Below are 25,685 nucleotides of genomic sequence, written 5' to 3' on the forward strand. Positions count from 1 at the left end.
TGTCAAATGGAAGATCCATAATAAACTGCTCTCCTCCACGTACCATAGACAGAAGCCTAGATGTAGATTGCCTGTCCGGTAGGGATGGTACCTGACATGGGGAGCCCAATGGAAGGAGAATCACAGAAACCCCACAGTGCAGATAGAGGCCATTTCGGCCCATCGAGCCTGCACCGACACATATCCCACCCGATCCCCGTAACCCCTACACCAACACATATCCCACCCCTATCCCCGTAACCCCACGTATTTAATCCCCCTAACACTAAGGGTCAATTTTATCATAGCCAATCAACCTCACCCGCACATCTTTGGACTGTGGGAGGAAACCGGAGCACCCGGAGGAAACCTACGCAAACACGGGGAGAATGTGCAAACTCCACACAGACAGTCGCCCGAGGCCGGATTCGAACCCGGGTCCCTGGCGCTGTGAGGCAACAGTGCTAATCACTATGCCACCGTGCAAGAGGGAGAAATGCATGTCCAATTAAGAGATTGATGCCCAAATCTGCGCCCTCTACCACCTAGAAGGACAAGGACATGCGAGAACATTATCACTGCCAAGTTCCCCTCCAAGTCACTCGTCAGCTTGACTTAGACATACATCACTGTACATTCATCGTCACTGGATCAAAATCCTGGAACTCCTTACCTAACAACACTGTGGGAGTACCTTCACCACACGTACTGCAGCAGTTCAAGAAGGCAGCTCACCACCACCTCAAGGGCAACTAGGGATGGGCAATAAATGCTGGCCTTGTTAGTAACACCCATATACCAAGAATAAATAATTAATAAAAATTAAAAATTCAGGTCAGAACCAAACCATTTCCCTTGCAGTACACCAACCCTTCTGGTTACATAATCTTCAGTACTTTCCAACAAAAGAAATATCATAGCACAAGGAGTTGTGAAGAGATCCACAAAGCCCCTTGTTTTTAAGAAGGTGAGAAGCCCTACCTGTAATTTTGAAAGAAATTGCCACATAGTTCTATTTTAACAATTAATGAGACCACTGGAGGCTACCACCGGAAAGCTAAGATACTTTTGTACTGACATTGTGGAGCCGGGATGAACAGCAACTTGGTTGAGTAGGTAGCACTTTAACTCAGTAGTTGTGGGTTCAAGCCCCATGCTAGAGCTTGAGAACATAACCTAGACTAGTCTCTACTACAATAATTAGGGAGTGCTATGTTCGAGGTGCGGCCCTTCAGCTGAGACATTAAACCAAGGCTCTAACTATCTATTCCACTAGTTCACATGAACATTAAAGATCCATTGCACGATACGAAGAAAAGCAGAGGCTTCTTCGAGTGTCATGGTCAGCATTCCTCCCTCAACCAACACCACCAAAAGCCATTTATCTCTTTACCGTTTGATGGATTTTGCAGTCCACAAAACAACTGCTGCCTTAATTCATTGTGCATGAAGTACTTTGATAAAGAAGTCCCTTACCTGAACCTTTTTTGAAGGTTCTATCAGCTGTTGGCTAGTAACAGTGAGTAAATCCTGATCTGAAAAATGAACAAATACATTTTTCCAGGGACAGACAGAGAGAGGGTTCAGGTGAAGGGAGTGAGGTCAGTCCCTCCAGTCGGTTGGGGGACACCAGAGGTAATGATGTGGGAGCGGGAAGAGCAGACATTGCAGGTGATTCTCTGGCTACAATTAGATAGATAAGAATGGAACCAGGCGAGTGCAGTCCCACCCAGCTGGACGACAGTGCAGGAGGATGGTGTGGTCAGACAGGTCGAGAAGGACGAGGAGGGAGAGTTTACTTTGTCACAGTCACAAAGGATGTCATTTATGACTTTGATAAGAGCTGTTTCGGTACTGTGGCGGGGCGGAAACCTGATTGGAGGATTCAAATATGGAGTTCTGGGAAGGATGGGCACGAATTTGGGAGGCAACAACAGGTTCAAGGACTTTGGAGAGGAAAGGGAGGTTGGCGATGGGGCAGTGGTTTGTAAGGACGGAGGGGTCAAGGGTTGTTTTTTTGAGGAGAGGGGTGATGACGGCAGAATTGAAGGAGAGGGAGACAGTACCAGAACAGAGAGAACCGTTAACAATATCAGCTAAAATGGGAGCCAGAAAAGGAAGCTGGGTGGTCTGCAGTTTAGTGGGAATAGGGTCGAGGGAGCAGGAAATGGGTCTCGTGAACAAGATCAGCTCAGAGAGGACATAAGGGGAGATCAGAGAGAAACTGGAGAAAGATGCCAGTTCAGGGCTGGGGCGAACCTTAGAGGAAGTCTGGCCCGGTGGGTATGGGGAAGGAAGTGAAGTGGCAGAGGCAGCTGATCGGATGATCTCAATCTTAGAGATAAAGAAGTCCATGAGCTCTTCGCACTTGTCAGAGTTGAGGGTGGAGGAGACAGGGGAGATGGATTTACGAAGACGGTTTGCAGTAGAGAATAGTAGCCGGGGGTTATCTTTGCATTCCAGAATGATCCTGGAATAGTGAGCAGTTTGGGCAGACAAGAGCAGGATCCAATAATGCTTTTTGTGGTCCAGCCAGATATGGCGGTGAATGGCTGTCCGCCATATCCATTCAAATCTGAGTCCCTTGGACTTAAGGGAGTGGAGATGAGAGCCGTACCAGGGGGAATGGCCAGGGTGAGAGAGAGTAATGGTTTTAATGGGGACTAGGGCATCAAAGGTGGTGTTGAGGGTGTGGTTGAGCAGACCGGTTGCTGCAGAAATATCGTGGTGAATGGAGGGCCAAAGGCTGGACAGTTGGGATTCTGAAAGCGAGTTAGGAGAGAGTTTTTCCAGGGACAGACACAGAAGGAAGTAGGGTTGGGAGGGGGAAGGGGGGATGTGGGTGGATACAAAGAAGTGGTCAGAATGGCCTTATCTGAGATTGACAACAGCAAGACTGAGACCTGTGCTCCCATATCACCTTCAGTCTTTGTTTGAATGCACTGAACCTCACAGCTTTAATTTCTTCAAAGGCATTTGGCTTTTCATATTTTACATAATTTGTTATGTGCCTATAACTTTCTAGCTGGTGCAGTTACAGTCATACCGTTTGCTGAGACTGTGAAACTCCTTACCTTTCACACTGGCTGGTCTTTCAGGGGCTGTTGTCCTGGGTGGTGCTGGGATATCAGGAGGGGGAGAGCTTTCACCCTAATCAAGAAACACACAGGAAACGTAATCTCTTTTGCAGTTCATGTTCTTTGTACATGAGCTGAAATAGGACTTTATTCTAAAATAAATTACAAAAATAATCACACAAAGCAGTATTTTTAAACTAAATTCTGTACAAATATAAAATCAGAAGATGCGGGGTTTGCATCACTCTTAAGACCTTATTTGGGCAAATGTCACTGGTTCTAGTTCTGGTGCTTGCACCGGGGACCATAAAGTTCCAGTCATAGTCATATGGCACAGAAGGAGGTCATTCGGCCCATCGAGTCCGTGTCGTGTCTCTACAGCAATCCAGTCAGTCCCATTCCCCCGCTCTATCCCCGTAGCCCTGCAAGTTTATTTCCATCAAGTGCCTATCCAGTCTCCCCTTGAAAACATTGAGTGTCTCCGCTTCCACCACTTCCGTTGGCAGCGATTTCCAGGTCCACACCACTCGCTGCATAAAAAAGTTTTTCCTCACGTCCCCACTGCATCTCATGCCCAAAACGTTAAATCTGTGTCCCCTAGTCCTTGTACTATCAACTAGTGGGAACAACCTTTCCCCGTCTAGCCTATCCAAACCCATCATAATCTTGTACACCTCTATCAAATCACTCCTCAACCTCCTTTGCTCTAATGAAAACAAATCCAGCTTCTCCAACCTGTCCTTGTAGCTAAGATCCCCCAACCCCAGAACCATTCTGGTAAATCTCCTCTGCACCCTCTCAAGGGCCTTCACACCCTTCCAAAAGTGTGGTGACCAGAACTGGATGCAATACTCCAGTTATATAATAATAATAATAATTCAACTTTATTGTCATTGCACAAGTACATGAACAACGAAATGTGATCTTGCAAGCTCCCATGACTGGGAGAAGCAAAGCCGCTGCGTCGGTGCGCGCCGCCATTCCATTTCCACCATTCCTCCTGTCCGACAATCTTCAGCCCAACGCCCGGACCTGCTCACCAGCCGCTCCTCCTTCCGTGACCAGCGCTTCCTAAAAGGTTCAGCATAACTTCTCTACTTTTATACTCAATACCTCTATTTATGAAGCCCAAGATTCCATATGCTTTGTTAACCACTCTCTCAATATGTCCTGCCACCTTCAGGGACCAATGCACATTAACTTCCAGGTCTCTCTGTCCCTGCACTCTCTTTAAAACTGTGCCATTAGGTGTATATTGCCTCGCCCTGTTCCTTCTGCCAAAATGCATCACCTCACACTTCTCTATTAAATCCCATCTGCCACTTGTTTGCCCATTCTGCTAGCCTTTCTATGTCCTGTTGCAGTCGATTGGTATCATCCTCACTGTTTGCCACACCCCAAAGTTTGGTGTCATCGGCAAATTTAGAAATTCTACTCTGTATTCCAATATCCAGGTCATTTATATATATCAAAAAAAGCAGTGGCCCTAGCACTGACCCTTGGGGAAAACCACTGTCTACCATATTCCAGTCTGAAAAACAACCATTTACCATAACTCGCTGTTTTCTGTCCTTAAGCCAATTCCTTATCCAAGCTGCCACTGACCCACCTATTCCATGAGCCTCAATTTTGTTAACCAGCCTTCTATGTGGTTCTTTGTCAAATGCCTTCCGAAAATCCATGTAGACAACATTCATTGCATTTCCTTCATCAATCCTCCCTGTTACTTCATCAAAAAATTCAATTGGATTAGTCAAACACGATCTGCCTTTTACAAATCCGTGCTGGCTCGCCTTAATTAGCTTAAATCTCTCCCAAGTGCCCGTTAATTTTTTCCTGGGAAGTGAAGAAATTAGACACTGCTTGAACTGTCTCTTGCAAGTCATTCACAGACCACCATTGATGGTAGTCAGGGCACAATCTGCACCTCTCCTGAATGTCGATAGGCTATTTGATCTAAGGAGGGGGGCAGAATGGCAGCGCAGCCACACTCCTGCACTACCAACAAGGGTCATTGGATAACAATCGGGATTGGGGATGCTGACTGGTTTTCCTTTACCTAACCCAGGTGCACTGAATCCAATTATAGAGCGCCTATCTGTGCTCTGAATGAAATCGGTACGGAGAAGGGATTGAATACAGCACTTTCCTAATCTGTGTGGCTATCGGGGGAGCTTCTCAAAAATCAAATCAAATGGAAAGTTTTATTTTCTACATCAAGCAGAATAGGGCTTTTCCCTTATAGACCACCACTCACAGCTTTACCTTTTTGGGTTCCAGTGGCTCCAGGTAATTGTAGGGAACTATCCCAGTCTAACAAACAAGAGGGAACACAGTTAGGAAATATCTATAACCTCTCATTAAACAGACTAAACTAAACCAAAATGGTGATTTATTCACAATAACAGCCAGAAAGATGTTTTAAAATTAAGTTTCACATAAAATGTAATACGAAAAGCAGAAAAAGTACCATAACAAATCCAAGGAATTGCACATTAGTAATTTTATTGGACGTCCATTTTATACAGGTTGAACTTGAGAGTTATAGAAGAGTAAGGATCAGTTGAGTGCTAAAGGGAGGGGCCGGGCAGGGTTTGTTGTGTTAGAGTTCTATTGACAGAGAGCTGTTGTGTTAGCAAACACACCTTGTTGAAGTGATCTCAGTGATTTTCCTGTGCCCTGCACCATTCATCAGTCACTTGATGAGTTTGACACAATGTAGTGGCTAACCTTAAATCATTCGATAGTCCTGGAACTCTCGCTTCACAATGCAAAGACCCACATTGGGTTGCAACCTTATGCCAGATTGAGGGTGAAGGGATTGAGACAGAGCCAGCCTCAGTTTAGGTGAGTTTTGTTAGTTCTCAGTCGGACCACTAGATGGAGCAGTGTACAGAGGACAGGAAAAGGAACAGAAAATATAGCCACTTTATATGGCAATGATGATGATAGTTTCAGATACACCAAAAGCTGATAGTTCCTCTTCCTTCAGCAGGTGATTTTCAGCCCTGTAAAGCTCTACTGTGGAGGCCCATTGCAACAAGTCCCCTCACCCTTTCCTCTCATAGGAGCCTCTTCAGCTGCAGGTCAGGTCGGGTTGCCAACTCTGGTGGGAGACATTCCTGGAGGTTTGATTATGTGACATTCTGACCACATGATATTTGATCATGTGACAATCAACCAAGGGTCGGGGTGGGGAAACCGAGGGGGGTGGGGGAAGGGGCGGGGGAAGGGGCGGGGAAACCGAGGGGGAGAGGGGGCGGGGGAAACCGAGGGGGAGAGGGGGCGGGGGAAACCGAGGGGGAGAGGGGGCGGGGGAAACCGAGGGGGCGGGGGGGGAGAGGGGGCGGGGGAAACCGAGGGGGGGGGGAGAGGGGGCGGGGGAAACCGAGGGGGGGGGGGGAGAGGGGGCGGGGGAAACCGAGGGGGGGGGAGAGGGGGCGGGGGAAACCGAGGGGGGAGGGGAAAACTGAGGGGGGGTGGGAACGGGGGAAACCGAGTTGGGGGGAGGGGGCGGGGGAAACCGAGGGGCGGGGAGGGGACCGAGGGGGAAACCTCGGAATTGACCAGTCAAGACCCCTCCCAAAGGCCGAGACCCCTGCAAACACTGAAGCCTGTGGTTCCAGACTCTCCAGCTTCCTCCACGTGGTCGCGGCTCTCTGCAGGAAGCGGGGGCAGGAGGGGGTGCACCGCAGCCGGAAATTTAAATTGCTGAATTCCGGGAAACTCCTGGTCATTCCAGAAGGGTTGGGAACCCTAGGTCAGTGGAACACATCCCTGGAACCAAGGACTGACACACAAGTGACCCTAATGAGGCTGTAGGGTCTGAGTGTACCACTGAGTAGTCCTCTGATTGGAATCTGACTGCTAAAGGAGGAGATAACGGTGCAGTTCAGTACAATGAGCAAGAAGTACTTACTGCTGGAGCATTCAGTTAAATAAAGTTATTTAAAAATTACATCCATTTCACTAAAAAATGAAAAAAGGAATTGGAGTAGAGTCGCTGGTGACACAAGCTACAATGTGCCGGCTCTCTGTCCATCAGGGCAGTGAAATCAGTCTGTTCAGAGGCCAGTGTTTGCTGAATCCGATGGAAGAATCCATGGGAACCCTTTAAGTAAGAACTCTTTCTGTTCAAGGGTCAGTGCTGTGTGGACCTCGCACTCACTCATGCACTGTAGACACAAGGAGCTAGGTCACAATGTACAGTAGTGTATTTTTTCCATTTTATAAGCTATTTTATTTTCCTTCTGCCTGAACTCTGAGGAATAGCTGGGCAACCTCTGCTGTCTACATTGTGTATCCAGTTCAGGGCACTGAAATGAAGCACCTGCCGATTTTGTTTTGATTTCACCTCACCACTTCTCACAGTGTGGACAAGACTGCACGCTCTGCGAGTGGAACAGTAGCCCATGGTGGTTGAGGATGGGCTCTGAGGTATAGCACTGCCTCCCACCAACAGGCTGCCAAAGATAAATAATCTTACAGTGTCGAGCATTTTGGTTCAGCTTCTTGTTTTTAATCTGATTTACCCATTATTATTGGGACGTTGATTGTAGCTCTGTGTTCATGTCTTAAGGAACCCCCACCCCACACAGAATTAGGTATTTCAATGTACTGATGATTATAATGCACATTCCAGCAGATTGCTTTGACTGTCACCAGATCTCTGAACGTGATTTCATCATAAAACCTATCGAAACATTATTGCAATAAGAAAATCTGGAACATGATTCTGGGACTGCTGGCCAGACATTGGCAACCTGTAGCACTATTCAGTCACCCACCGATTTGCTTGAGCTGTGCCCTGGTGGATGAGTGCTGCTCAGTTAGAACTTGCCTCGTTGTTGAGCATAACTGTGGCCCAGTTGTCCTGTCCTTTCTCCAGCAGGAAGACTATATTTCCTGACTGCACTTCCAGCTCCATTTCATTATTTCGGATGAAGTTAAACAACACCCGGTGAGGTTCACCCTCCAGTGTCCTGCAAGGAAAAAGAAATATTATAAAATCTGAAGTCAAACCACTTTATGTTGACTTTATATCTATTTTAAATGGAGAATATCACAAGAGTGGTCCACTTCATAATCATTTTTAGACAGCCTATCTAGACAGACTCTTTAATGCCATTGAACCCGTGTCTTCCAGTGCTGTGGCACTGTACGTCAATTTCCAACACATTGCCTTATTTTTATGATTAATAAACTCTAAGCTATAAGCTGAGAGGCAGAAATCTGTCTCAAGGAGGCCGGTGAACAAACCAAGAAGGCGGCTCACCACCACCTTCTCAAGAGCAATTAAGGATGGGCAATAAATGCCGGCCTTGCCAGCGACGCCCACACCCCATGAACGAATAAAAAATGGAGGCTAAATTGATTAACTCTTTCAAAAATGGGCCGTATAATCACCTAGTTAGGAATGGATTGAGGTTATGGGGATAGAACTGATCTGCGGTATGCAAATTTCTCCACAGAACACATCTGTCTCTGCTGCTGGAGTTGGGGTAAGGGGAACCCAACGGGCAGGGCTGTGGTGTCGATGTGAGGATCGGTGATTATTCTGGAATATTGCTTTGTTACCTTTCAGGATCAAGAAGTATTTTACAGACCTCAGCCTCAGGAGATTAAATGGATGAGGTCGAATCCACAAAGGGGCAGATTGTAGATGGTCTGCGGAAGGTGCAGTGCGCGAATGGCGTTTTCCGAGAGACACAGAATGTAACAGTGCGTAACAGAGTGTCAATCTTTAACAAATAACAGGGACTTGAAGCCAGTAATTTAGCCTTACCACCTCTGCTCAGCACTGGGAGTAAGTGCTCGACATTCTATGGAACTTCTTTCTTGCAGTTTACATTACCATCAGAACAGCGTGATTGGCTCCGCAACTCCCTGCAGCCATATATTATACATATACACACGTACACACAGATACTCCCACACACGTACACACAGATACTCCCACACACGTACACACAGATACTCCCACACACGTACACACCGATACTCCCACACACGTACACACCGATACTCCCACACACGTACACGCAGATACTCCCACACACGTACACGCAGATACTCCCACACACGTACACGCAGATACTCCCACACACGTACACGCAGATACTCCCACACACGTACACGCAGATACTCCCACACACGTACACACAGATACTCCCACACGTACACGCAGATACTCCCACACACGTACACGCAGATATTCCCACACACGTACACGCAGATACTCCCACACACGTACACGCAGATACTCCCACACGCAGATACTCCCACACACGTACATGCAGATACTCCCACACACGTACACGCAGATACTCCCACACACGTACACACAGATACTCCCACACACAGATACTCCCACACACGTACACACAGATACTCCCACACACGTACACACAGATACTCCCACACACGTACACACCGATACTCCCACACACAGATACTCCCACACACGTACACACAGATACTCCCACGCACGTACACGCAGATACTCCCACACACGTACACGCAGATACTCCCACACACAGATACTCCCACACACGTACACACAGATACTCCCACACACGTACACACAGATACTCCCACACACGTACACACAGATACTCCCACACAGCTCTTGACTGCTGTGCACTAACCAGCCTACAAGCCTAAACACTGGACGGAGCTCAGAACAGAAAAAAGCAGTAGGTGCCACTTACTTGAATTTTTCTGGAGCTTTCCTTTGAGGAACAGGTTCTGGTGCCTGTTAATTACATTTGAATAATATATCTGATTAAAAGTGTTGGAAAGCACCACATTTTGCACTGAATAAAAGAAATGGCCCAAGTTGCATTATGGAAAGACAGAGGATGCACATTAGTTTACTGAAGATAAACCTGAGTGATATGTCCTGTGTAACTCAGGACATATCACCCTATCCTTCGGCCTCCATTTTAATGGTTAGTTGCACCATATTGTGGAATACTGACTTATACAGAAGGTACAGGCATCAATACCCTCTCTGGGCTAAATGATCTCACCTAGGACAGTAGTAGAGCATCAAAACTGGCATCACTGTCCCTAAGCTAGAGATGGAGGAAGAGAAGAAATAATCAGCCAGGGTCTCCATTCATGATTGCTATTGATTGAGCGTTTGATAATTCCACGTGTCTGGCCTATCGATTAATAAAAAGTTCACGTGTGGCCTGTCGATCGATTAATGAAAGGTCCATGTGTGGCCTATCGATCGATTAATGAAAAGTCCACGTGTGGCCTATCGATCGATTAATGAAAAGTCCATGTGTGGCCTATCGATCGATTAATGAAAAGTCCATGTGTGGCCTATCGATCGATTAATGAAAAGTTCACCTGTGGCCTATCGATCGATTAATGAAAAGTTCACGTGTGGCCTATCGATCGATTAATGAAAAGTCCACGTGTGGCCTATCGATCGATTAATGAAAAGTCCACGTGTGGCCTATCGATCGATTAATGAAAGGTCCACATGTGGCCTATCGATCGATTAATGAAAAGTCCACGTGTGGCCTATCGATCGATTAATGAAAAGTCCACGTGTGGCCTATCGATCGATTAATGAAAAGTCCACGTGTGGCCTATCGATCGATTAATGAAAAGTCCACGTGTGGCCTATCGATCGATTAATGAAAAGTCCACGTGTGGCCTATCGATCGATTAATGAAAAGTCCACGTGTGGCCTATCGATCGATTAATGAAAAGTCCACGTGTGGCCTATCGATCGATTAATGAAAAGTCCAAGTGTGGCCTATCGATCGATTAATGAAAAGTCCAAGTGTGGCCTATCGATCGATTAATGAAAGGTCCATGTGTGGCCTATCGATCGATTAATGAAAAGTCCATGTGTGGCCTATCGATTGTTGAATGAAAAGTCCATGTGTGGCCTATCGATCGATTAATGAAAGGTCCATGTGTGGCCTATCGATCGATTAATGAAAAGTCCAAGTGTGGCCTATCGATCGATTAATGAAAAGTCCAAGTGTGGCCTATCGATCGATTAATGAAAGGACCATGTGTGGCCTATCGATCGATTAATGAAAAGTCCACGTGTGGCCTATCGATCGATTAATGAAAAGTCCACGTGTGGCCTATCGATCGATTAATGAAAGGTCCATGTGCGGCCTATCGATTGTTTAATGAAAAGTCCACGTGTGGCCTATCGATCGATTAATGAAAGGTCCATGTGTGGCCTATCGATCGATTAATGAAAGGTCCATGTGTGGCCTATCGATCGATGAATGAAAGGTCCATGTGTGGCCTATCGATCGATTAATGAAAGGTCCATGTGTGGCCTATCGATCGATTAATGAAAAGTCCACGTGTGGCCTATCGATCGATTAATGAAAGGTCCATGTGTGGCCTATCGATCGATTAATGAAAAGTCCACGTGTGGCCTATCGATCGATTGATTAATGAAAGGTCCACGTGTGGCCTATCGATCGATTAATGAAAAGTCCACGTGTGCCCTATTGATCAATTAATGAAAAGTCCACGTGTGGCCTATCGATCGATTAATGAAAAGTCCACGTGTGGCCTATCGATTGATTAATGAAAAATCCACGTGTGGCCTATCGATCGATTAATGAAAGGTCCATGTGTGGCCTATCGATCGATTAATGAAAGGTCCATGTGTGGCCTATCGATCGATTAATGAAAAGTCCACGTGTGGCCTATCGATCGATTAATGAAAAGTCCACGTGTGGCCTATCGCTCGATTAATGAAAGGTCCATGTGTGGCCTATCAATCGATTGATGAAAGGTCCATGTGTGGCCTATCGCTCGATTAATGAAAGGTCCACGTGTGGCCTATCGATCGATTAATGAAAAGTCCACGTGTGGCCTATCGCTCGATTAATGAAAAGTCCACGTGTGGCCTATCGATCGATTAATGAAAAGTCCATGTGTGGCCTATCAATCGATTAATGAAAGGTCCACGTGTGGCCTATCGCTCGATTAATGAAAGGTCCATGTGTGGCCTATCAATCGATTAATGAAAAGTCCACGTGTGGCCTATCAATCGATTGATGAAAGGTCCATGTGTGGCCTATCAATCGATTAATGAAAAGTCCACGTGTGGCCTATCGATCGATTAATGAAAAGTCCACGTGTGGCCTATCAATCGATTAATGAAAAGTCCACGTGTGGCCTATCGATTGTTTAATGAAAAGTCCACGTGTGGCCTATCGATTGATTAATGAAAAGTCCACGTGTGCCCTATTGATCGATTAATGAAAAGTCCACGTGTGGCCTATCGATTGTTTAATGAAAAGTCCACATGTGGCCTATCGATCGATAAATGAAAAGTCCACGTGTGGCCTATCGATCGATTAATGTAAAGTCCACGTGTGGCCTATCGATTGTTTAATTAAAAGTCCACGTGTGGCCTATCGATTGATTAATGAAAAGTCCACGTGTGGCCTATCGATCGATTAATGAAAAGTCCACGTGTGGCCTATCGATCGATTAATGAAAAGTCCACATGTGGCCTATCGATCGATTAATGAAAAGTCCATGTGTGGCCTATCGATCGATTAATGAAAAGTCCACGTGTGGCCTATCGATCGATTAATGAAAAGTCCATGTGTGGCCTATCGATCGATTAATGAAAAGTCCACGTGTGGCCGATCGATTGTTTAATGAAAAGTCCACGTGTGGCCTATCGATTGATTAATGAAAGGTCCATGTGTGGCCTATCGATCGATTAATGAAAAGTCCACGTGTGGCCTATCGATCGATGAATGAAAAGTCCACGTGTGGCCTATCGATCGATTGATGAAAAGTCCACATGTGGCCTATCGATCGATTAATGAAAGGTCCACATGTGGCCTATCGATCGATTAATGAAAAGTCCACGTGTGGCCTATCGATCGATTAATGAAAAGTCCACGTGTGGCCTATCGATCGATTGATGAAAAGTCCACATGTGGCCTATCGATCGATTAATGAAAGGTCCACATGTGGCCTATCGATCGATTAATGAAAAGTCCACAGGTGGCCTATCGATCGATTAATGAAAAGTCCACATGTGGCCTATCGATCGATTAATGAAAGGTCCACGTGTGGCCTATCGATCGATTAATGAAAGGTCCACGTGTGGCCTATCGATCGATTCATGAAAAGTCCACGTGTGGCCTATCGATCGATTTATGAAAAGTCCACGTGTGGCCTATCGATCGATTAATGAAAAATCCACGTGTGGCCTATCGATCGATTAATGAAAGGTCCATGTGTGGCCTATCGATTGTTTAATGAAAAGTCCACGTGTGGCCTATCGATTGATTAATGAAAAGTCCACGTGTGTCCTATTGATCGATTAATGAAAAGTCCACATGTAGCCTATCGATTGTTGAATGAAAAGTCCACGTGTGGCCTATCGATTGATTAAAGAAAAATCCACGTGTGGCCTATCGATCGATTAATGAAAAGTCCACGTGTGGCCTATCGATCGATTAATGAAAGGTCCACGTGTGGCCTATCGATCGATTAATGAAAGGTCCATGTGTGGCCTATGGATCGATTAATGAAAGGTCCACGTGTGGCCTATCGATCGATTAATGAAAAGTCCACGTGTGGCCTATCGATCGATTAATGAAAGGTCCACGTGTGGCCTATCGATCGATTAATGAAAAGTCCACGTGTGGCCTATCGATCGATTAATGAAAAGTCCACGTGTGGCCTATCGATCGATTAATGAAAAGTCCACGTGTGGCCTATCGATCGATTAATGAAAGGTCCACATGTGGCCTACCGATCGATTAATGAAAAGTCCATGTGTGGCCTATCGATCGATTAATGAAAAGTCCACGTGTGGCCTATCGATCGATTAATGAAAAGTCCATGTGTGGCCTATCGATTGTTTAATGAAAAATCCACGTGTGGCCTATCGATCGATTAATGAAAAGTTCACGTGTGGCCTATCGATCGATAAATGAAAAGTCCACGTGTGGCCTATCGATCGATTAATGTAAAGTCCACGTGTGGCCTATCGATTGTTTAATTAAAAGTCCACGTGTGGCCTATCGATTGATTAATGAAAAGTCCACGTGTGGCCTATCGATTGATTAATGAAAAGTCCACGTGCGGCCTATCGATTGATTAATGAAAAATCCACGTGTGGCCTATCGATCGATTAATGAAAAGTCCACATGTGGCCTATCGATCGATTAATGAAAAGTCCACATGTGGCCTATCGATCGATTAATGAAAAGTCCACGTGTGGCCTATCGATCGATTAATGAAAAGTCCACGTGCGGCCTATCGATTGATTAATGAAAAATCCACGTGTGGCCTATCGATCGATTAATGAAAAGTCCACATGTGGCCTATCGATCGATTAATGAAAAGTCCACATGTGGCCTATCGATCGATTAATGAAAAGTCCACATGTGGCCTATCGATCGATTAATGAAAAGTCCACATGTGGCCTATCGATCGATTAATGAAAAGTCCACATGTGGCCTATCGATCGATTAATGAAAAGTCCATGTGTGGCCTATCGATCGATTAATGAAAAGTCCACGTGTGGCCTATCGATTGATTAATGAAAAATCCACGTGTGGCCTATTGATCGATTAATGAAAAGTCCACGTGTGGCCTATCGATCGATTAATGAAAAGTCCACGTGTGGCCTATCGCTCGATTAATGAAAGGTCCATGTGTGGCCTATCAATCGATTAATGAAAAGTCCACGTGTGGCCTATCAATCGATTAATCAAAAGTCCACGTGTGGCCTGTCGATTGTTTAATGAAAAGTCCACATGTGGCCTATCGATTGATTAATGAAAAGTCCACGTGTGGCCTATCGATTGTTTAATGAAAAGTCCACATGTGGCCTATCGATCGATAAATGAAAGGTCCATGTGTGGCCTATCGATCGATTAATGAAAGGTCCATGTGTGGCCTATCGATCGATTAATGAAAGGTCCACGTGTGGCCTATCGATTGATTAATGAAAGGTCCATGTGTGGCCTATCGATCGATTAATGAAAGGTCCACGTGTGGCCTATCGATTGATTAATGAAAAGTCCACGTGTGGCCTATCGATCGATTAATGAAAAGTCCATGTGTGGCCTATTGATCGATTAATGAAAGGTCCACGTGTGGCCTATCGATCGATTAATGAAAGGTCCATGTGTGGCCTATCGATCGACTAATGAAAAGTCCACATGTGGCCTATCGATCGATTAATGAAAAGTCCACGTGTGGCCTATCGATCGATTAATGAAAGGTCCACGTGTGGCCTATCGATCGATTAATGAAAGGTCCATGTGTGGCCTATCGATCGATTAATGAAAAGTCCACGTGTGGCCTATCGATCGATTAATGAAAGGTCCACGTGTGGCCTATCGATCGATTAATGAAAGGTCCATGTGTGGCCTATCGATCGATTAATGAAAAATCCACGTGTGACCTATCGATCGATTGGTGAAAAGTCCACATGTGGCCTATCGATCGATTAATGAAAAGTCCACATGTGGCCTATCGATCGATTAATGAAAAGTCCACATGTGGCCTATCGATCGATTAATGAAAAGTCCATGTGTGGCCTAGCGATTGTTTAATGAAAAGTCCACTTGTGGCCTATCGATTGATTAATGAAAAGTCCACATGTGGCCTATCGATCGATTAATGAAAGGTCCACGTGTGGCCTATCGATCGATTAATGAAAAGTCCACGTGTGGCCTATCGATCGATTAATGAAAAGTCCATGTGTGGCCTATCGATCGATTAATGAAAGGTCCATGTGTGGCCTATCGATCGATTAATGAAAAGTCCACGTGTGGCCTATCGATCGATTAATGAAAAGTCCACGTGTGGCCTATTGATCGATTAATGAAAAGTCCACGTGTGGCCTATTGATCGATTAATGAAAAGTCCACATGTGGCCTATCGATCGATAAATGAAAGGTCCATGTGTGGCCTATCGATCGATTAATGAAAGGTCCATGTGTGGCCTATCGATCGATTAATGAAAGGTCCACGTGTGGCCTATCGATTGATTAATGAAAGTTCCATGTGTGGCCTATCGATCGATTAATGAAAGGTCCACGTGTGGCCTATCGATCGATTAATGAAAGGTCCACGTGTGGCCTATCGATCGACTAATGAAAGGTCCATGTGTGGCCTATCGATCGATTAATGAAAAGTCCACGTGTGGCCTATCGATCGATTGATTAATGAAAGGTCCACGTGTGGCCTATCGATTGATTAATGAAAAGTCCACATGTGGCCTATCGATCGATTAATGAAAAGTCCACATGTGGCCTATCGATCGATTAATGAAAAGTCCACGTGTGGCCTATCGATCGATTAATGAAAAGTCCATGTGTGGCCTATCGATCGATTAATGAAAGGTCCACGTGTGGCCTATCGATCGATTAATGAAAGGTCCACGTGTGGCCTATCGATCGACTAATGAAAAGTCCACATGTGGCCTATCGATCGATTAATGAAAAGTCCACGTGTGGCCTATCGATCGATTAATGAAAAGTCCACGTGTGGCCTATCGATCGATTAATGAAAAGTCCACGTGTGGCCGATCGATCGATTAATGAAAGGTCCACGTGTGGCCTATCGATCGATTAATGAAAGGTCCATGTGTGGCCTATCGATCGACTAATGAAAAGTCCACATGTGGCCTATCGATCGATTAATGAAAAGTCCACGTGTGGCCTATCGATCGATTAATGAAAGGTCCACGTGTGGCCTATCGATCGATTAATGAAAGGTCCATGTGTGGCCTATCGATCGATTAATGAAAAGTCCACGTGTGGTCTATCGATCGATTAATGAAAGGTCCACGTGTGGCCTATCGATCGATTAATGAAAGGTCCATGTGTGGCCTATCGATCGATTAATGAAAAATCCACGTGTGACCTATCGATCGATTGGTGAAAAGTCCACATGTGGCCTATCGATCGATTAATGAAAAGTCCACATGTGGCCTATCGATCGATTAATGAAAAGTCCACATGTGGCCTATCGATCGATTAATGAAAAGTCCATGTGTGGCCTAGCGATTGTTTAATGAAAAGTCCACTTGTGGCCTATCGATTGATTAATGAAAAGTCCACATGTGGCCTATCGATCGATTAATGAAAAGTCCACGTGTGGCCTATCGATCGATTAATGAAAAGTCCACGTGTGGCCTATCGATCGATTAATGAAAGGTCCATGTGTGGCCTATCGATCGATTAATGAAAGGTCCATGTGTGGCCTATCGATCGATTAATGAAAGGTCCACGTGTGGCCTATCGATTGATTAATGAAAGGTCCATGTGTGGCCTATCGATCGATTAATGAAAGGTCCACGTGTGGCCTATCGATCGATTAATGAAAGGTCCATGTGTGGCCTATCGATCGATTAATGAAAGGTCCATGTGTGGCCTATCGATCGATTAATGAAAAGTCCACGTGTGGCCTATCGATCGATTGATTAATGAAAGGTCCACGTGTGGCCTATCGATTGATTAATGAAAAGTCCACATGTGGCCTATCGATCGATTAATGAAAAGTCCACATGTGGCCTATCGATCGATTAATGAAAAGTCCACGTGTGGCCTATCGATCGATTAATGAAAAGTCCATGTGTGGCCTATCGATCGATTAATGAAAGGTCCACGTGTGGCCTATCGATCGATTAATGAAAGGTCCATGTGTGGCCTATCGATCGATTAATGAAAAGTCCACGTGTGGCCTATCGATCGATTAATGAAAGGTCCACGTGTGGCCTATCGATCGATTCATGAAAGGTCCATGTGTGGCCTATCGATCGATTAATGAAAAATCCACGTGTGACCTATCGATCGATTGGTGAAAAGTCCACATGTGGCCTATCGATCGATTAATGAAAAGTCCACATGTGGCCTATCGATCGATTAATGAAAAGTCCATGTGTGGCCTAGCGATTGTTTAATGAAAAGTCCACTTGTGGCCTATCGATTGATTAATGAAAAGTCCACATGTGGCCTATCGATCGATTAATGAAAAGTCCACGTGTGGCCTATCGATCGATTAATGAAAAGTCCACGTGTGGCCTATCGATCGATTAATGAAAAGTCCATGTGTGGCCTATCGATCGATTAATGAAACGTCCATGTGTGGCCTATCGATCGATTAATGAAAAGTCCACGTGTGGCCTATCGATCGATTAATGAAAAGTCCACGTGTGGCCTATTGATCGATTGATGAAAAGTCCACGTGTGGCCTATTGATCGATTAATGAAAAGTCCACATGTGGCCTATCGATCGATAAATGAAAGGTCCATGTGTGGCCTATCGATCGATTAATGAAAGGTCCATGTGTGGCCTATCGATCGATTAATGAAAGGTCCACGTGTGGCCTATCGATTGATTAATGAAAGGTCCATGTGTGGCCTATCGATCGATTAATGAAAGGTCCACGTGTGGCCTATCGATCGATTAATGAAAGGTCCATGTGTGGCCTATCGATCGATTAATGAAAGGTCCATGTGTGGCCTATCGATCGATTAATGAAAAGTCCACGTGTGGCCTATCGATCGATTGATTAATGAAAGGTCCATGTGTGGCCTATCGATTGATTAATGAAAAGTCCACATGTGGCCTATCGATCGATTAATGAAAAGTCCACATGTGGCCTATCGATCGATTAATGAAAAGTCCACGTGTGGCCTATCGATCGATTAATGAAAAGTCCATGTGTGGCCTATCGCTCGATTAATGAAAGGTCCATGTGTGGCCTATCAATCGATTAATGAAAAGTCCACGTGTGGCCTATCGATTGTTTAATGAAAAGTCCACATGTGGCCTATCGATCGATAAATGAAAAGTCCACGTGTGGCCTATCGATCGATTAATGTAAAGTCCACGTGTGGCCTATCGATTGATTAATGAAAAGTCCACATGTGGCCTATCGATCGATTAATGAAAAGTCCACGTGCGGCCTATCGATTGATTTATGAAAAATCCACGTGTGGCCTATCGATCGACTAATGAAAAGTCCACATGTGGCCTATCGATCGATTAATGAAAAATCCACCTGTGGCCTATCGATCGATTAATGAAAAATCCACCTGTGGCCTATCGATCGATTAATGAAAAGTCCACATGTGGCCTATCGATCGATTAATGAAAAGTCCACATGTGGCCTATCGATCGATTAATGAAAAGTCCACATGTGGCCTATCGATCGATTAATGAAAAGTCCACGTGTGGCCTATCGATCGATTAATGAAAAGTCCATGTGTGGCCTATCGATCGATTAATGAAAAGTCCACATGTGGCCTATCGATCGATTAATGAAAAGTCCACGTGTGGCCTATCGATCGATTAATGAAAAGTCCATGTGTGGCCTATCGATCGATTAATGAAAAGTCCACATGTGGCCTATCGATCGATTAATGAAAAGTCCACGTGTGGCCTATCGATCGATTAATGAAAAGTCCACATGTGGCCTATCGATCGATTAATGAAAAGTCCACGTGTGGCCTATCGATCGATTAATGAAAAGTCCACGTGTGGCCTATCGATCGATTAATGAAAGGTCCATGTGTGGCCTATCGATCGATTAATGAAAAGTCCACGTGTGGCCTATCGATCGATTAATGAAAAGTCCACGTGTGGCCTATCGATCGATTAATGAAAGGTCCATGTGTGGCCTATCAATCGATTAATCAAAAGTTCACGTGTGGCCTGTCGATTGTTTAATGAAAAGTCCACGTGTGGCCTATCGATCGATTAATGAAAAGTCCACGTGTGGCCTATCGATTGTTTAATGAAAAGTCCACGTGTGGCCTATCGATCGATTAATGAAAAGTCCACATGTGGCCTATCGATCGATTAATGAAAAGTCCATGTGTGGCCTATCGATCGATTAATGAAAGGTCCACGTGTGGCCTATCGATCGATTAATGAAAGGTCCATGTGTGGCCTATCGATCGACTAATGAAAAGTCCACATGTGGCCTATCGATCGATTAATGAAAGGTCCATGTGTGGCCTATCGATCGATTAATGAAAAGTCCACGTGTGGCCTATCGATCGATTAATGAAAGGTCCACGTGTGGCCTATCGATCGATTAATGAAAGGTCCATGTGTGGCCTATCGATCGATTAATGAAAAATCCACGTGTGACCTATCGATCGATTGGTGAAAAGTCCACATGTGGCCTATCGATCGATTAATGAAAAGTCCACATGTGGCCTATCGATCGATTAATGAAAAGTCCACATGTGGCCTATCGATCGATTAATGAAAAGTCCATGTGTGGCCTAGCGATTGTTTAATGAAAAGTCCACTTGTGGCCTATCGATTGATTAATGAAAAGTCCACATGTGGCCTATCGATCGATTAATGAAAGGTCCACGTGTGGCCTATCGATCGATTAATGAAAAGTCCACGTGTGGCCTATCGATCGATTAATGAAAAGTCCATGTGTGGCCTATCGATCGATTAATGAAAGGTCCATGTGTGGCCTATCGATCGATTAATGAAAAGTCCACGTGTGGCCTATCGATCGATTAATGAAAAGTCCACGTGTGGCCTATTGATCGATTAATGAAAAGTCCACGTGTGGCCTATTGATCGATTAATGAAAAGTCCACATGTGGCCTATCGATCGATAAATGAAAGGTCCATGTGTGGCCTATCGATCGATTAATGAAAGGTCCATGTGTGGCCTATCGATCGATTAATGAAAGGTCCACGTGTGGCCTATCGATTGATTAATGAAAGTTCCATGTGTGGCCTATCGATCGATTAATGAAAGGTCCACGTGTGGCCTATCGATCGATTAATGAAAGGTCCACATGTGGCCTATCGATCGATTAATGAAAGGTCCATGTGTGGCCTATCGATCGATTGATGAAAAGTCCACGTGTGGCCTATCGATCGATTGATTAATGAAAGGTCCACGTGTGGCCTATCGATTGATTAATGAAAAGTCCACATGTGGCCTATCGATCGATTAATGAAAAGTCCACATGTGGCCTATCGATCGATTAATGAAAAGTCCACGTGTGGCCTATCGATCGATTAATGAAAAGTCCATGTGTGGCCTATCGATCGATTAATGAAAGGTCCACGTGTGGCCTATCGATCGATTAATGAAAGGTCCACGTGTGGCCTATCGATCGACTAATGAAAAGTCCACATGTGGCCTATCGATCGATTAATGAAAAGTCCACGTGTGGCCTATCGATCGATTAATGAAAAGTCCACGTGTGGCCTATCGATCGATTAATGAAAAGTCCACGTGTGGCCTATCGATCGATTAATGAAAGGTCCACGTGTGGCCTATCGATCGATTAATGAAAGGTCCATGTGTGGCCTATCGATCGACTAATGAAAAGTCCACATGTGGCCTATCGATCGATTAATGAAAAGTCCACGTGTGGCCTATCGATCGATTAATGAAAGGTCCACGTGTGGCCTATCGATCGATTAATGAAAGGTCCATGTGTGGCCTATCGATCGATTAATGAAAAGTCCACGTGTGGTCTATCGATCGATTAATGAAAGGTCCATGTGTGGCCTATCGATCGATTAATGAAAGGTCCATGTGTGGCCTATCGATCGATTAATGAAAAATCCACGTGTGACCTATCGATCGATTGGTGAAAAGTCCACATGTGGCCTATCGATCGATTAATGAAAAGTCCACATGTGGCCTATCGATCGATTAATGAAAAGTCCACATGTGGCCTATCGATCGATTAATGAAAAGTCCATGTGTGGCCTAGCGATTGTTTAATGAAAAGTCCACTTGTGGCCTATCGATTGATTAATGAAAAGTCCACATGTGGCCTATCGATCGATTAATGAAAAGTCCACGTGTGGCCTATCGATCGATTAATGAAAAGTCCACGTGTGGCCTATCGATCGATTAATGAAAGGTCCATGTGTGGCCTATCGATCGATTAATGAAAGGTCCATGTGTGGCCTATCGATCGATTAATGAAAGGTCCACGTGTGGCCTATCGATTGATTAATGAAAGGTCCATGTGTGGCCTATCGATCGATTAATGAAAGGTCCATGTGTGGCCTATCGATCGATTAATGAAAGGTCCATGTGTGGCCTATCGATCGATTAATGAAAAGTCCACGTGTGGCCTATCGATCGATTGATTAATGAAAGGTCCACGTGTGGCCTATCGATTGATTAATGAAAAGTCCACATGTGGCCTATCGATCGATTAATGAAAAGTCCACATGTGGCCTAGCGATCGATTAATGAAAAGTCCACGTGTGGCCTATCGATCGATTAATGAAAAGTCCATGTGTGGCCTATCGATCGATTAATGAAAGGTCCACGTGTGGCCTATCGATCGATTAATGAAAGGTCCATGTGTGGCCTATCGATCGACTAATGAAAAGTCCACATGTGGCCTATCGATCGATTAATGAAAAGTCCACGTGTGGCCTATCGATCGATTAATGAAAGGTCCACGTGTGGCCTATCGATCGATTAATGAAAGGTCCATGTGTGGCCTATCGATCGATTAATGAAAAGTCCACGTGTGGCCTATCGATCGATTAATGAAAGGTCCACGTGTGGCCTATCGATCGATTAATGAAAGGTCCATGTGTGGCCTATCGATCGATTAATGAAAAATCCACGTGTGACCTACCGATCGATTGGTGAAAAGTCCACATGTGGCCTATCGATCGATTAATGAAAAGTCCACATGTGGCCTATCGATCGATTAATGAAAAGTCCATGTGTGGCCTAGCGATTGTTTAATGAAAAGTCCACTTGTGGCCTATCGATTGATTAATGAAAAGTCCACATGTGGCCTATCGATCGATTAATGAAAAGTCCACGTGTGGCCTATCGATCGATTAATGAAAAGTCCACGTGTGGCCTATCGATCGATTAATGAAAAGTCCATGTGTGGCCTATCGATCGATTAATGAAACGTCCATGTGTGGCCTATCGATCGATTAATGAAAAGTCCACGTGTGGCCTATCGATCGATTAATGAAAAGTCCACGTGTGGCCTATTGATCGATTAATGAAAAGTCCACGTGTGGCCTATTGATCGATTAATGAAAAGTCCACATGTGGCCTATCGATCGATAAATGAAAGGTCCATGTGTGGCCTATCGATCGATTAATGAAAGGTCCATGTGTGGCCTATCGATCGATTAATGAAAGGTCCACGTGTGGCCTATCGATTGATTAATGAAAGGTCCATGTGTGGCCTATCGATCGATTAATGAAAGGTCCACGTGTGGCCTATCGATCGATTAATGAAAGGTCCATGTGTGGCCTATCGATCGATTAATGAAAGGTCCATGTGTGGCCTATCGATCGATTAATGAAAAGTCCACGTGTGGCCTATCGATCGATTGATTAATGAAAGGTCCACGTGTGGCCTATCGATTGATTAATGAAAAGTCCACATGTGGCCTATCGATCGATTAATGAAAAGTCCACATGTGGCCTATCGATCGATTAATGAAAAGTCCACGTGTGGCCTATCGATCGATTAATGAAAAGTCCATGTGTGGCCTATCGATCGATTAATGAAAGGTCCACGTGTGGCCTATCGATCGATTAATGAAAGGTCCATGTGTGGCCTATCGATCGACTAATGAAAAGTCCACATGTGGCCTATCGATCGATTAATGAAAAGTCCACGTGTGGCCTATCGATCGATTAATGAAAGGTCCACGTTTGGCCTATCGATCGATTAATGAAAGGTCCATGTGTGGCCTATCGATCGATTAATGAAAAATCCACGTGTGACCTATCGATCGATTGGTGAAAAGTCCACATGTGGCCTATCGATCGATTAATGAAAAGTCCACATGTGGCCTATCGATCGATTAATGAAAAGTCCAGATGTGGCCTATCGATCGATTAATGAAAAGTCCATGTGTGGCCTAGCGATTGTTTAATGAAAAGTCCACTTGTGGCCTATCGATTGATTAATGAAAAGTCCACATGTGGCCTATCGATCGATTAATGAAAGGTCCACGTGTGGCCTATCGATCGATTAATGAAAAGTCCACGTGTGGCCTATCGATCGATTAATGAAAAGTCCATGTGTGGCCTATCGATCGATTAATGAAAGGTCCATGTGTGGCCTATCGATCGATTAATGAAAAGTCCACGTGTGGCCTATCGATCGATTAAAGAAAAGTCCACGTGTGGCCTATTGATCGATTAATGAAAAGTCCACGTGTGGCCTATTGATCGATTAATGAAAAGTCCACGTGTGGCCTATCGATCGATTAATGAAAGGTCCACGTGTGGCCTATCGATTGATTAATGAAAGGTCCATGTGTGGCCTATCAATTGATTAATGAAAAGTCCACGTGTGGCCTGTTGATCGATTAATGAAAGGTCCATGTGTGGCCTATCGATTGATTAATGAAAAGTCCACGTGTGGCCTATCGATCGATTAATGAAAGGTCCACGTGTGGCCTATCGATCGATTAATGAAATGTCCACGTGTGGCCTATCGATCGATTAATGAAAGGTCCATGTGTGGCCTATCGATTGTTTAATGAAATGTCCACGTGTGGCCTATCGATCGATTAATGAAAGGTCCATGTGTGGCCTATCGATTGATTAATGAAAAGTCCACGTGTGGCCTATCGATCGATTAATGAAAGGTCCATGTGTGGCCTATCGATCGATTAATGAAAGGTCCACATGCGGCCTATCGATCGATTAATGAAAGGTCCATGTGTGGCCTATCGATCGATTAATGAAAGGTCCATGTGTGGCCTATCGATCGATTAATGAAAGGTCCATGTGTGGCCTATCGATTGATTAATGAAAGGTCCATGTGTGGCCTATCGATCGATTAATGAAAGGTCCACGTGTGGCCTATCAATCGATTAATGAATAGTCCATGTGTGGCCTATCGATCGATTAATGAAAAGTCCACGTGTGGCCTATCGATCGATTAATGAAAGGTCCATGTGTGGGCTGTCGATCGATTAATGAAAGGTCCATGTGTGGCCTATCGATCGATTAATGAAAGGTCCATGTGTGGCCTATCGATCGATTAATGAAAGGTCCATGTGTGGCCTATCGATCGATTAATGAAAGGTCCACATGTGAGGCTGTTGGACTGGGCTTGGCTGTGGTGGATGCCATGAATTAATAGACCACTAGCACTCATGAGCCAGACTCACAGACAAAGAATGATAAAGTTTGCCACTGCTCCATGTTGAACTCCACTCCACCATGAGCATCAGGAGCAGAAAGGGAAGGAGGAGAAAAATGTTTGTATATTTTTACCAGACCCTGCCTTTCCTAGTGATTTGAAACCAGATAACATGATTGCATTCTTTTGAAGGTTGGACAGTGTGTGATCTAATATATTGTTGCTGCAGTTTCTTTGGGCTGTGGGTCTCTGTGCATGTCAGTGCATCAAGAGAAAAGAAATGGGCTGTGAGGGAGAAATTCAAAATAGCAGACATCAGAAACCAGCAGACATAAGTTGGCATAGATGGTCAAGTGTTTCACAGAGGCAGGCAAGTCGAGAAAGAGAGAGAATGAAAATGAATCAGTAATTCAGATTAAACATAGGAGGAAAATGCAAGAGTTAGAAATGCAAGCAGTTGTTAGACACTTATAGTGGAAACATAAGTTTATAAATAGCACAC

General features: G+C 44.7%; 1 protein-coding gene across 1 annotated transcript in view; it reads right to left on the minus strand.

Moving 5' to 3' along the window:
- Positions 1-25,685, minus strand: part of LOC147121993 (neutrophil cytosol factor 2-like) — a 99,925-nt gene that overhangs the window by 14,855 nt on the left and 59,385 nt on the right. Inside the window, 5 exon segments of the mRNA XM_085982612.1 lie at positions 1,456-1,514; positions 3,054-3,129; positions 5,322-5,369; positions 7,897-8,038; positions 9,767-9,810. Of these exon segments, the coding sequence (XP_085838738.1) occupies positions 1,456-1,514; positions 3,054-3,129; positions 5,322-5,369; positions 7,897-8,038; positions 9,767-9,810 (369 nt within the window).

This window comes from Somniosus microcephalus, chromosome 3 (assembly GCF_052327205.1).
Source record: "Somniosus microcephalus isolate GS21.2 chromosome 3, FLI_Smic_1.0, whole genome shotgun sequence".
Taxonomy (NCBI): Eukaryota; Metazoa; Chordata; class Chondrichthyes; order Squaliformes; family Somniosidae; genus Somniosus; species Somniosus microcephalus.